General features: G+C 38.8%; 1 protein-coding gene across 2 annotated transcripts in view; it reads right to left on the bottom strand.

The window, feature by feature from the left end:
* Positions 1–4908: 4908 nt before the first annotated feature.
* The window catches only part of TMOD2 (tropomodulin 2), a 76797-nt gene continuing 66608 nt past the window's right edge, over positions 4909–15097 (bottom strand). For both annotated transcript variants that reach the window (XM_077881105.1, XM_077881104.1), the window contains exon 10: positions 4909–13593. In XM_077881105.1, the coding sequence (XP_077737231.1) occupies positions 13559–13593 (35 nt within the window). In that variant the 3' untranslated portion in view covers positions 4909–13558. The remainder of the gene's footprint in view (positions 13594–15097) is intronic.

Raw genomic sequence — 15097 nt, 5'->3', positions numbered from 1 at the left:
ATAAGTTCTTTTGTGACTATTTCCTTCCACACTCTCTCACTCTGCTCCAGTACACTGGTTTCCCTGAGGTTTCTCAATACTATCAAGTACTTTCCCACCTCGGATTTTTGCACTACACAGGAGAATGCTTTTCCTCCCAAATACTCATGACTCATGCCTCATTTTAATGAAGCTTCTGCTCAAGTGTCACCTCTTCTGATCACCTTACCATGTCTTTCTCCCCTTTCCTTACTGTCTTCATAGCACTTGTCTCTACCTAATATCATCTTGCTTGTATACTTAGTGTAAGTTCATGGAGGACTTTGTGCTATTTACCCCTCTATCTTTAGCATCTGCAACAGTACCTGACACAGGCAGGATATTCAATAAATATTTGTAAATATATGAATACTGAATCCTTCCTTCCCTCTCCTCTTCTCATTATAGGACATAGAACAAGAGGGTTTGCCTGTAAATGCCAGCCAATGACCTAATGCAGATATAAACACCAGCTGTGAGAGGGTTGGCTCCACAGGACAAGACACAGTGAAGCTCATCCTGAAATGGAGACAGAGCTGTCTTTTTAAAAAGACTATGCTTTATGGCTTGCTACTATTTGCTTACAGTTAGAAAAACACATTCTTAAAGAAGGGAAAAACCTGAAAATTAGATTTATATAAATTAGTGAAAAGATAAATCCACTGAAGGCCTGTGGTAGATTGAAATATTTTTCCCAAATATTTGCTGTCCTCTAAAGGACAGGACAGCCCTACCCAGTGCTATGTGACTTGCAACGCCTTCCTGTAGACATTCTCAGGCTTGGCTATGATCTGGTAATGTGTTTTTCCTTTTTTCTTCACACAGATGTTGTCATACTGTAATCTCAAAGTTTATAAACACAGACCTTGTTTGGGCCAATGAAATGTGAGTGGAAGAAACAACAGCACAGCTCTGAGTGGAAGCTTTAAGAGTCATTCATGTTTCCCACTAGTATGCTTCCCCTTTCTCTCCACCAAGAGAATGGCATACCCCAAATGGAGATTGGTCCTTCTGCTTGAGCTGGGTTGTAGAATAAGAGTTCCATGGGTCAGCACCTCAGCCAACCACAGGTGCTGACATGAAATGTGAACAAGAAGTAAACTGAGATCTAGGCTTATTTGTTACTATAGACCAACCTAGCCAGAGCTGAATGCTGCATGCCTATTCAGTGAAAGGCAATAGAAATAGAAGCGGGGGGACACCTCAGTGGCTCAGCAGTTGAGTGTCTGCCTTCAGCTCAGGGCATCACTCCAGGTCCAGGGATGAGTCCCACATAGGGCTCCCTGTGAGGAGCCTGCTTCTCCCTCTGCCTGTGTCCCTGCCTCTCTCTCTATTCTCTCATGAATAAATAAATAAAATCTGAAAGAAAGAAAGAAAGAAAGAAAGAAAGAAAGAAAGAAAGAGAAAAGAAAAAAGAAAGAAAAGAAAAAAAAGAAAAAGAAAAGAAAAGAAAAGAAAGAAAAGAAAAGAAAAGAAAAGAAAAGAAAAGAAAAGAAAAGAAAAGAAAAGAGTGATATGGCACCCCTCCCCCATGCAGTGAATCCCTCCTTTGGAAAATGGAAAACAGTAAATTCAGCATACTGTCCAGAACAGATCTGAGACTGTTAAGAAAATTTCTGAATAAGGGAAAGAGTATGGTTCCTATTAGTTTTTGGGGTTTGGTTAGAGTGAATGTGATTGATAAAAATGACTGTAACTCTACTTAATACATTGTAAACCCTAATTACTGTTAATCTGTAAACTTCCAGCCAGACTAATTCATAAAGCATGTCACACTGAATCAGCATATGCAAATCAATGCCAGCAGCACTGGAAGTTCTTTTAGGAAACAATTTCCTTGATATACTTAACGTATTTTTCTTTTTTTTTTTTAAGATTATTTATTTATTTATTTATTTATTCATGATCGACAGAGAGAGAGAGAGAGAGAGAGGCAGAGACACAGGCAGAGGGAGAAGCAGACTCCATGCCAGGAGCCCAACACGGGACTGGATCCCAGGACCCCAGGATCGCGCCCTGGGCCAAAGGCAGGCACTAAACCGCTGAGCCACCCAGGGATCCCCGTAACGTATTTTTCTTAAACATGTGTTTTATAGGAGAGCTAAGAAAACTTAAGCCAAAGACATGAAACTAAAAGGTAAGGATTTCATTCCAGGAGTTTGGAGTTGGTTAAAGTGGGAGGTAGGAATCAGAGAAGACAAACACCATGGTTAGAACATAGTTTTATAGAAAGGATTCAAGCAAACTAGTTTTTTTTCAAGCGAACTCTTTAGCTTGAAATGTCCTTACCTATATCACCTACCTCTGTCTGTTAGAAGCCTCTCCAGGGGGAAAAAAAAAAAAAAGAAGCCTTCTCATGTTTCATTGTGCATCTCAAATGTCTCTTTCTCACTCAAACTTCCCTACTGCCATCAGCTGGAATTAATTTTGCTGTTCCTTCTATTTTCATGTCCTGTTATTTCATGTCCTGTTATGCCTTCACCAGAGGTGCACCGAATATACACTTCAGCCAATTGCCAAAAAGCCAAGAACTAAAATTTTCAGTTGAAGCCAAGGTCTCTGACAAATACCACTATCAAAGAATAAACTTCTAGAATATACAAATAAACCTCAAATTTTATGCCAAAAGTTAAATTATTCTTTTAACATTATTATGTAAACTATTAGTGCTAAAGTTATAAAGTTTAGCATCGTACTATAGGAACAATGATTTCCCAGCAGTGTTAGCTGTTAAGACACTATAGAGTCAAATTCAGCTGATGTAAGGTGATGAACAAGATCCATATCCTAAATGGAATTAAATAATAATTAAATTCTGGTTTTAAATTATAAATGCTAGTTGTTTAAGTCTTCATAAACATTTGTTGACTAAAAAAAATACACTGTTCTTCTTAAGTTATTTAGTCAATGCATTCTTTCTATATATTTGTATTACTCTCAACTTATTTATCTTACTTGAAAGTTCTTAATAATTTTTAGTAATTTTGAACTTATTTTTAAATTAGTTTTGTATATAAAATAAACCTATCACAATCAGCAATTATTACAGCATTTCACTTATTTCACTTATCCACTAATTAGTATACCTTTATACTTAAATAGAATTTCAACAAATAAATAATATAGATTTTTCATTCAGATTATATCTAGAACACTTGCCTGTATCTGAAAATGAGTATTAATATAATAACAGTAAATCTAAACTACATACTTTGTTCTTATCAGTGATACTGTTGACTGATTAACTATAAGAATAACCTTTATAAACACATAAGTACTTACCATGCCAAAGTTCAAGGATAATGGAAATAATATTGAAAAACCGATCCCAAAAGCTGAGGCCCAGCCCAGGACAAATAGACTTTTGGCCAAATATCAAGATTCTTTGTCTAAAGTGACTTAGAATAGTGTTAGATTTTAGGCAGGGCATTCTACTTTTTATTTCACAGGTAAGCTTTTAGGCAAGCCCAAAGTTTTGATCCATACACGGCACTTAAGTCATATTTCTCCCATTCTATCTTTCATAGTTTTTTTTTTTAAGATTTTATTTATTTATTCATGAGAGACAGAGAGAGAGAGAGAGAGAGAGAGAGAGAGAGAGGCAGAGACACAGGCAGAGGGAGAAGCAGGCTCCATGCAGGGACCCGACATGGGACTTGATCCTGGGACTCAAGGATCACACCCTGGGTGGAAAGCAGGCGCTAAAACGCTGAGCCACCCAGGGATCCCCTCGTGGTTTGTTTTTTTGGATTAAAAGTTGACAACTATACCGTTACTTGTATTAAATTTTACCTGATTTCATACGGGCTTAGACTTTGGCCTGTCCAATTATTTTTGAACCTCTCAAAGAATTCCTTGTTCCTCCTAGTACCCATCAGTTGAAGACTCAGTTAGTATTGTCAGGATACCTCCAAATCACTGATAAACTGTTGACCAAACACGTCAAGGAAAGAGCCCTGTGGTGGCTACTAAGCCCTTCTGGGTGAAATTCTTCCATTCATGAGCATCTACTTACAATCAAGAGTCAAAAAAGATGGTTTCAACCAGTCATTTAACTATTTAGTTTCATATTTATGCAACCCACATTTCTCAAGGATGTTGTGAGACTGTCAAATGTCTTGCTGAAAAATACAATGTGTTCTTTTCCCTGGACTCCCATGATTTTCTATTGTCTCTAAATGAATCTGTGCTGCATCTTAGAGACCACTGCTTCACTTCTAAGTGCCTAAAACCCACTAACACAAATAATACATTTTTCTAAATTTTTGCGCAGGATTGGTAAGTTGAGTGTTCTACAATTTGGAGAGCCCCCCTCCCCCAACACACAGACATACCTGTGGAGTCATAAAGCTACCTGATTTTTCTATTTCACCTCCTTAGGTTGGTTGGGCCCTACACAGAGCCCAATCTCATTCAAGCACATATACATCTAATTTTCCCACTGAGGTCCTATGACATGTGGGACACTTGCTAGAGGCTGTGGGCATCTGATCGTGTTCCCTGGCTGGGGGAAACAAGACATGGGTAAGTACTGGGGCAGAGGAGACGTGGGGTACCACTTCTCATAGCCACAGAGGAAGGCTGAATAATCAAACAACCCAAGAGAAGGAGGTCCATAACAGAGGCAAGTCAAGCACAAAACAGACCCAAAAGTCAAGGAGTTGCTCCTAGAGCTTGACTACCAAATGCAAAGGAAGGTACCCAGAAAGCAAAGCAGGTACAAACAAAACATCAAGGAAGTCACAGGAAGCAGAGCTAAATGAGAGCATGTCATAAGCAACCCCTGAGTCAGCTCTATCTTGTTTATATTCAATTACTGGAGTGATGAGGGAGGGCTTGTTTGCCAGAAGGAACGGACAGTAGAAACACAAAAATAAGATACAGTCCTGCTTAAATTTCTGACACTGTCAGCATAAAACGGACAACTTTATTTGCATTAATATCCACGGATATTTATTTAAGTCACAGTTTAGGATAGTAATACCTGAGTGCCTTCTACATGTCAGGCACTGTCCTAAGTGTTTTACACATTAATTACACATTTTACACATAACGGTACCACTGTCCCTACTGTCAAACATGATTCTGATTCCTATTTTACAGGTGAAGAAACTAAGGCTAAGAAATAACAGAAATTTACATAACTAACAGGTGAGATTTGAACTAGGCATGTCTGATGTCAAAGTACATATTTGTAGTTCCTATTCATTACAGCCCCAGAACCTGAAGGAACCCTTTTTTTTTTTTTCAAAGATTTTATTTATTTGAGACAGAGGAGAGAGAGAGAGAGGCAGAGACACAGGCAGAGGGAGAAGCAGGCTCCGTGCAGGGAGCCCGATGTGGGACTCAGTCCCGGGTCTCCAGGATCACGCCCTGGGCTGAAGGCGGCGCTAAACCGCTAAGCCACCGGGGCTGCCCCGAAGGAACCCTTTAAACAAAATAATTACCACATTTCCTTGTGCACAAGAAGGTATGCAACAGCAGATACAAAAATTAGACATCAGCCTTCTGTGCTTCTTCTTGGACTTTCCCCTCAGTCTAAATAACAGGGCAGAATTTGGCAGGACAGCAGGAAAAATAGTTTTGTTTTGTTTTGTTTTGTTTTTTTCTAGGGCAAATCTTTACAATATAATGTCATTATTTTTAGAGTTCTGTGTTATCAATCCCAGTGAAGATTAAAAAAAATCTAAACCCACAGTTAACATAAAAAAATCAGCGTAAAACAATGAACCCATTGGGATTATCTATATTCCTGCTCCCATTTATTTTAACAATTTTTAACTATTTAGCCACATATATGCATATTTGTTTTAATAATGAGTTCTTTCTCCCTCTAGCTACTTCTTGTTGTCTATCTACTTCTTATCTTCTTCATAATAAGGACACTTTATAGTCCTTTCTGCAAATGTACTTATCTAATATGAGAACATGGTGCCAAACATTCATTTAAAAAAGACGTGTCTAAAAATTTGCTAGATTAAATCAATCTTTGCTTTCATTTTAAAAGGAAAGTTTATTAATTCCTAATGTTCTGTACATTTACACTTGGAAACTTTATTCCAGACATAAGTGAATACATTATATCTTTGAAAGCAGAAAGATCTTGATGAATTAAAACAGTATACATTTACCTTAGTGTTACATCTGGCTGGCTAATTCCAAAGGGTCAAACATTGCACCTATTTGTGTCAACTGGAATTCTTATTAATTATGAGGGTAAAAGGATTTCACACTTCATACATTTTGCTTTATCACACACTTATTTCCCACAATGTCCAGTTCACATTTAAAGGCAAATTAGTCTTTAATTCCTTAGTGAATAAATGTCTACCTTTGAAAAGTTTCAAAACGAAAAATGAAATTATGTGAATTTTTTGATAACTGCTTAGCCAAATAAATGTTGCCCATATAGGTTTAAACAGTTTACAAAGTATTACTTCCTTTGTTTTCTTCAAAAACAATACAGGTACACATAAGGTCACACATTACAGGCATTCAAACTGGTAAGATATTACAACTGGTGGCATGCAAGTATTTTACATTTTTAAATGCAATGAAAAATGCTGCTTGTTTTCCTTGAGTAGATGAAACAGAATTAAGATAAAGACTTAATTAAAATATAAATATTATACCATGAATATAGTGGAGTTTTTAAAACCAAAATGGCAGAGATAAGAATCTTAGGTCAGAATAATTTCTTTAACTAAAGATTGTCACTGGCAATGTTTGGTACTAAAATAAAATTTCCTTAAAAAGTACATTTTCTATTCAACTCATTTCACCATATGGCCAATTCCTATCTATTCGCATTTAGATTATCCATGGGAAATTTTAAATCCTGGGCCAGCTTCTCTCAATTGCACAGTGTATTTCTGATTGGCTTCTGTTATCCAGTCAATATGTGCTCAGAAACACACACTCACTCACACACACACACACACACACACACACACACACTTTAAGTAAAAGCCTATTAAAAACATGCTGTGTTTACTGTGCTGTTTCTTTCTTTGCATTTCTTCCTCTTCTCCTCCACCAATTTTGCAGATAAAATATTATAAATTTTAAAACTTCCTTTCAGAATAGGTTGCTCCTCCAGAACTATTCTGAAGCAGTAAAACCTGCTGAAGAGGAATAGATAACTGTCTGTGGAGTGTTCAGACCTCTTCCTCTGGACAAAACCTTCTCAAGAGAGATGGAGCTGCAATGGAGGCATTACTCAGGCATGCTCAGAGGCAATAGAAACTTCAGAATCACAGGATTATTGTAATGCTTGGGAGCTGGGAGGAACCTAGAGAGCATCTAATCCACTCATTTCATTTTACAGATGAAATGAAGACAAGAGAGATGGAAAGTCTTACCCAAAGTCACACACAGTTGGTATCCAAATCAGTACTGTTTTCCAAATATTATATAATGACAAATGAAGTATAATTCTTGTGGGGTGTTTATGAAGCACCTGTTATATACAAAGCACCTCACTAGATGCTACTGAAGACACAAAGATTTATGAGACAGTCCCTGCCTTCACATGCTTATGAAAATCCTGTGAGGCCATGTTTCAATATCTTTCTTAGCACAAAAAATACTGACTGGGGCAAAGGTTGCTGGTGATAACAAGGCAGTTGCTGCCTGGGAGAGCTGATCTCACAGGTGACACTTTCTCCCCTTCCCCATCAGGGTTTGAGCCTATGATGCAGCTGCTAGGGCCTTACGGACAATATTCTCTCCTAGGTCTCCTGTCACACCTCAAGTCATAGCCTACCATTATGGTGACAGAGCCTGGCAGGAAGGTAGCAGTGCCCCAGGCCCTCCCCTCAATTTTTAATCACCTTTTGCTCTTCCACTTGTGTCCAGCCTTAGACACACTGCAAGAGTCCTGACCATGTCCTAGGGTACTGTCAAGATGACCCAGGAAAATGCTCTACCATACACATCACTGGTACATAACACCCACCCATCCATCAACTACCTCTCCCGTCTCTGTATTAAAAATGAAATAATTTCAATTCCAGTTCCCTATGTCATACCCATGCTGTGATTGCTCATACTCAATGGTCAGAAGAAAATAAAACATATTTAAGAGGCAGTGGAAAACATTAGTGAATAGATGATGAAAATGATCTCCCACTTTGTATAGCCCTTTCCAGTATAGTGTTTTCATCCCATTATCTGATTATTTTCTCACCACAACTCTGTGAGGTAGTTAGTGAAGATATTATTCCCATTATAATATAGCTGAAGAATCTTAGGCTTGAGAGACTAAGTGGCTTGCCCCAAAGTCACCCAGCTAAGAAAGTGTGGAGCCAAGTGTCCAGGTTTCTTGACTCCAAATCCAGTGCTCTTCCCCCTATGTAGTCTATAATTGTCAGGCAATTGAATGAATTGCCCATGATCATATACCTGCTAAGTGTTGGTGATGGGATTAGGAGTCAGCCTCCGAGTCTGTTAGTATGGTGCCCTTCCACCATACCAACTAGCAGAGCCAGTGTGCTGAAAATGACTACCATGGAAGATGTCAGAGAAAAGTGTGGTCTCCTTCACCCTCTCCCAAGTCAATGATGCATCACAAAACTCAAATAACTTCCGGTAAGTGTATGGCCTTCCTAGAAAAGTACCCAGAGCCAGTTTACAAATTTCAAATACTTCCTTCATCCATTTACTGGATGTTTAATTATTTTTGTTATAGGCAGATGGGAAGGTGGTGAGCTGAGCAGGGTTTACTTCTCCCTTTAGGCAAAAAAAGATCTTTAATTTCCATCTTCCTCCCCACCGCACTCAGCCCCTTCACTTAACTTCTGAACCACAAAAACAAAATTCTATCTAATCTAGAGTTGGGAGCAAGAGAACAACAAATATACATCTTGAGGTTCTGGGCATTCTTTTCTTCTAAGCTTGCTGCCGGGAGGCCTAATCATGTGACTTTAATCCAGAGGGCTCAGCCTGATGGGGCCAAGCATTCTCACACCTTGCCTTTGCATGTGGCCCAATCCTTTAGCTTTGAGGATAGTCTGGTAAGTGGCAGGGATATGCGAAGTGAGGAACAGTAAGTGGAACCTGCTGCTGGAAGGCAGAGCTAAAACATTCCTTTTTCATTCTCTGCTCATTAAAGTGAAAATAGCTATTATTGCATCATTAGTGGAAAAGTGAAAGGAAGCTTCAGGATCATGACTTAAAATCTGATACCAGAAACAATTCCAACTCAGTAGAGGTAACACACCACAGAACCCAGTATTCACAACTTACTGCCCCCCGCTCCACTCACTTCCACTATTGCTATCAATACCTGAACTAAACAAAAGATGGTATGTATCCATTTTGCAAAAAGGTACTCTATCCCAAGATCCAGAAACACATATCAAATTGTATTAAGCCAGAGTTCTTATACTTCTCCTCTGTCTCCTTTACACTGCCTGTGAGAGGGCTAAGGACATCATATCCCTGAAAAAAGGAAGTATATGCAAACTCTTGTAAATTTAAAGGGCTATCTTACGTTTAAAGCATGCTGATACTTAATGCCAGTTTCAAGTTTGAGTGTCTGAAATGTTCTCATGGTAATTTTTTTTTTTCATGGTAGTTCTTCAGAGCACACTGGTTTCCCTAATGCTGGTGACCTGCCAGGGGCCACATTTCTGTCTAGAAGAGAAGCAGCTGTTCTTTTGGTTTGGTGTACCAAGCTTCCCTTAAGGAAGTTGTTCTGAGGAGTATAGGCATTGGGATGATTTCTGAGTTTTTAAATGGAGATGGGCTTTTATTGTAAGATGAACTAATACTCTAAGATGGGTGAGCTTGTGCGTGCCCCTTCAGGCTAGTGATTCTCTAACAGAGGCCCGCAGCAGCTCCAAGAGGGGTAAGGAAAGAAGGACCGGGAGACAGCATCTCCCTTCAATCAGTCGTCCAGCTTTAGCCAAATACCACTTACAGTATTTGGTGATCTTTATGTACAAAATATTTATATACAATTTACCCTACCGAGATGGAAGGAAGGGGCTTAATCATGTTGATGAAGATGAAAGTGCTTCCACTTACACTTTAGGCATATAAGGAGTTTTGGTGCTGGAACAATAAAGTTATTTCCAGGCTTCTAATAATTATTCCCTAAGAGTGGTCTTCTATACCTGCTGTGAAATTTGATGATCTAAGCTGCAAAGTCCAGGGACTGATTCACATTGAACCTGGGCTGGCAGCAATGCTAGAAGGGAGTAGGAAAATGGAGCTGGGGAGAGAGCATCTCCCTTCAACCAGTGGTCCAGATGAAGTCACATACCTCATTAGAGTATGAGATATTTGGCCACACATCACACACACACACACACACACACACACACACACACACACATTTATTTACATTATGCCCTACCAAGATGAAAAGAAGGAATTTAATCATGTTAATAAGGATAAAGCTTCCATTATACACTTCAGGCAGATGGGGGATGTAGTGCTGGATTAATTATATGATCTCCAGACTTCCAAAACTCTTTCCTAAAAAGTCATCTTCCATATATGCTGTGATGGGTGCTGGTGATATGAGCCTGCAAATTCTGATGAGTGATCTGGCACTAGCATGAGCCTGTACAAGTCTAAAAGGGGAAAGGAGGTGGTCTGGGGAGAGATTATCTCCCTTCAATCAGTTGTCCAGATGTTGCCAAATATCTCAGCGTAGTATTTGGCAAAATGCATACATATAAAAATATTTTATATACATTATGCCCCACCATGATGGACGGTAAGGGATTAATTATGTGCAGGATTATGAAAAAGCTTCTACTTACACACTTTGGAAATGGGGAAATGAAGTCCTGGGTTAATTCAATGATTTATAGGGTTCCCCAAATATAAGTTTATTTTCTAATAATTATCTTTAATATGTGAATACTCATGGAAATGTCACCTTACAAGCGACTTTAAAAACACAAGTAATGTTGGTAAACCAATTAGTAATAAATATTTGATTTTATAAACTCTATTACGTGTGATCAAACTATTTCACAAGCTAAAAAGAGGGCTAAATTTTGTCAATAGCCCACTATTTTGCTTTAATACTATCAACAACCACAGCATAGTCACCATCAAATTCTGACTTTTTTTTCTTGCTTTCTGTCAGTTTGTCAGGAACTGCTTTAGCCCCCAGGCATTGGGGCTATGGGGAACACTGTAGGATACAGTGAAGGCAAGAAAGAGAGTGAATGAAGAAAGAAAGGAAAAAATCTTGCTTGAAGGGCATTTCAGGGACTCAGCACTTATATCTGCAACAAATCTAAAGGGATAGGAGAAAGACACTTAAGAGAAAGGTTCTTCCCTTTGGCAATATGGTAACCTAAATATATGATACAGAAAAAGAATTGTGTACATTCTACCCTGTGGTGTGCTGATGAATGTTTATCAACCTGCAACCTAGTGGGGAAAACGTCCTGATTTGTAACATTTGTTAATTTCCATAGTTCAAGTTCATAGTCAAGTTCAAACACCAACAAGGAGTTCTGAACTTCTGAGTTGGGAAGAGATGCACAATAGCACCTCATTATATAGCATTTCTGTCATATAGACACAAGAAATCTAAATAATCTCAAGAGCAAAGCCAATTAAAACAGACTTTTGAATATTACTTTTGTTTTTAAAATAATTTAATTATAACTGCATGCCATTCAATTTTTAATAATGGCTGTATTTAACAACGAGTTTGCAAAATTCTTGAAAATTTAATAGTTGGTAAGCCTGTATGAATTGGCTCCAACATATCATACCTAAATGAGTAAAAGGGATAGAAAAAATCAAACTGAAAATCATCAAATGGTATTTACTATGTTTTTTACAGACAGTCAAAAGCTAATTGAAGGATTTTTAGGATTCCAAATATATCAACATATTTTGCTCATTCCCACAAAAAAAATATAAAATTTTGTCAAGAAAATGAGATGTTTCAAAGGATTTTAGAAATACATGTGTGAGTTCTTATAATATATGTAAATGTCCAATTTTATGAAGGCTATCTCTCCTAACCAGATTCCATGTGTTTTACAAGCTAACTAGAATAATGCACGTATTGTTTTCCCATTAACTTGTTTTACTACTACCAAGTAACCCAGGAACACTCAATTATTAAACAAATTCCGACTTGGGCCCATCTTATGCTCGAGTCAGCAATCTTTTTAGCTCCAGGTGTCACCAGCACATGGGATGTCACCTTTACGAGGCTCAGAATTTCAGACAAAAGAGGAAAAAAGAAAGAGTTTGAAGGAAAGGAGGGGAGAAGAAAGAAGAGAAAGGGAGAGAGGAAGAGGTGCCTGAGGCAGTGTCAAAGAGCCACCAACTACAGCCTCAGGCAGTGTCACCAAAGGCATGTGAGCTTGAGCCAAAGGCTGTAGGCCTGTGTTTCCTTAGCTTACCATCACACTGTTGCACTGCTAGATGAAAAGTTACTGAACACAACCATGAGATCATCTCAACTGTCCTTTCACAGGCTTTGTCCTTGAGATGACAAACATCTGGATAAGTGATAATTCACATCTTTTTTTGATGTTTGCAAAGGTCTGGATAGATCATGCCATGTGGACAAATGTCTGTATAATTAATGAACATTCACATTTTGTTCTGTGATCTTGTCACACTAAAGATAAAGCAATAAATGCTTCTAAAATTTGCCAAAATGATATAATCATATGTATCAGACAACTCTGGCTATGGTGCAATTATTATTGTTTTATTTAGGAATGTACTGTTTTAAAAGCTACCCTCTTATTAAAATTTAAAAATTTCCCATTGCATCCGGAAAAGTTTAAAACAGCTTTGTAAAAAGTTATCTGTTAGTCATGTTAAAGATCGAATTTATGTTGAATAATCAATAAAGGTAGGTGTGGTAATTAATTTTGCTGCCTATAAGTCTGCTTTGAAGACTATTCATAGGTTACTGTTTCGTACTTATTTGCTGATGCTGTGTTAAAGTATCATAATGCTACCTTGCTTTCAATGAAGATGACACCACTGATCTTCAAACAGTGGGACATGTGCATTTAGTGATTTTTCTGGAACTAGGAGAGAATTTGTGCTTTCTCCCCCAGTGAAAGATTGGCAATACTAACTTCTTATGTGGTCAGAAGAATACTTCTGCTGTATTTAGCCTAACTCAAAGCTATGCATGTAAACAGAGATAGGCCTCTATCATAATCAACAGTTACAAATACACTTATATACTAAATTCCGTTCAGTGATTAAAAAAAAATTCATGTAAGAGAGCCAGAGAATCCAATATGGAAGTGGTTAAATAATTTTTCGACTGCTATTACCCACTACGGTCTGCTGAAGTCCACTGGTGCAAGTTGCCAGAGGTGCCCATGTGCAAATGAAACGATTGTATATATTTAAAAACCCAAGATAAATAAGTAGTGCTAAAAAAAGAACACAACAATTAAACTTTTAGCTGTGTGGTTAACGGAAATGCATAACCTCGGATAAAATGGTCCTGATGGGGAAGGAGAAGAGTTTTTGCTTGCTTATTTTTCAATGGCCACCATGGTGAAACTTTGCCGCCTCCTGTGAAAGTTTACCTTCGGTCTCCTTCGACTCGCTTTTTACGAACTAAGTAAGTCAAAAGAAAAGGAAGAAAATAAATAAATTGAAGGAATGGTCCTTAACTTCCAGACAAACAACATTAATCACACGAGCTAGCAATCCCACACATTTAAGGATATAGTTATCTTAAATTTCAATACTCATTACCCAATAAGTGATTTAAATCGAAAGGATATAATAAACTAGTGTCTTGTGGAATTTACATTTTAAAGAAAGTTATGTCTGATATTTGGGAACTTGAATGTGAGAAATTTTTATGGAGTACAAGGACCAGAATAGACCCATAAAACAGTGAACTTCTGAATATTTCCATGGTCGCTTATCCATGCACATCTCAGCCTCTGTGCCACTTGACCCTCAGCTGCCTTTAACTCCTGAGGAGGAGACATTCATGATCTATGAATTCTGTTTATGGCTTGAAGACCAGAAGGAGTTGCAAACAAATGTTCAAAGTTTCTAAACCTGATTAAACATAAACCGCCAAGTATCATTCCCCAGGAAGGGGTGATTCAGATGGCAGGCAAACTCAGACACAAAGGTTCCCTTAAGTGGGGAATTTGTATCAAAAAAATTGCCCTGACTGCCCATTCCCAGTTTCTGTAACCCATTTCCCGCTTCTACCTCTCTACCTGGAGGCCTGTCTGGTGGATAGGAAGAGGGTTACCCTAACCTTCCTGGATTGGGCAAAAGATGCCCTTGCTGTGGGCCTGCCCTAACTCTCTAAATAGCCCAGCCTGCAGAAAATGAGACAAAAGCTCTTGCCCACCGCTGCCACTCTTGGGCTCATGATTATTTCTCCATTTACCTGAAGCCTCTTCTTTTTACCCTTTTCTCTTTGGTCTCCGTGTTGTGCAGCTGTGGACTCTATGCAGTTTTCCTAGGTGCCTTCTGACCACTGCCTCTACCCTCTTTCAAAGCCTAGTTTGTGGGGTTGCTCCCTTAGCCTCATCCTCTACAGCCCAGCGGCAAGCACTGCCATCTGCCTGGCCAGCTGCTGGAGGCCATACAACATACCTCAGCTGAGTCTCAGCATCTTGGCTAAGCATGCCCAGGCAGGGAGATGGACACTAATCTCTACCTACCCCCCTTTGGGTTCCAACTCTTTGTTTCTTTCTCATCTACTATCTGAATCCTCCCAGTGGCCAGTACTCTACTTGGTGGAACACTGTGACCAGTTCTCCCGTCCAAGGTCTGGCACTCTGTCCTTGAACCTCAAACTGGGGACCGAGTTCTGCTACTGGCTGACTGCTTGCCAAGTGACTGCTCCTGGGTGTCCTTTTGCCATGCAGCTTCAGGTGACTGAGCTGTGCCCAGACCAAGCTTTCCCAATCTGTCCCATTCTTCTGTGCTATGGTGGACCAGGATATCCTCCCTCCCATCCTAATGGAAGAAATGTCATGGATCTTCAGCAAAGAGTGGGCAGCAGGAAAAATGAAGGAGGAGTTCACTGAAAAAGCTACTTCTAAGTTTTACCCTTATAACATAGCTCCACAAAAATCACCAATGTATC

Source organism: Canis aureus, chromosome 32 (assembly GCF_053574225.1).
Source record: "Canis aureus isolate CA01 chromosome 32, VMU_Caureus_v.1.0, whole genome shotgun sequence".
NCBI lineage: Eukaryota > Metazoa > Chordata > Mammalia > Carnivora > Canidae > Canis > Canis aureus.
The sequence above is the reverse complement of the archived record's forward strand: the minus strand, read 5'-3'. Positions and strand labels throughout refer to the sequence as shown.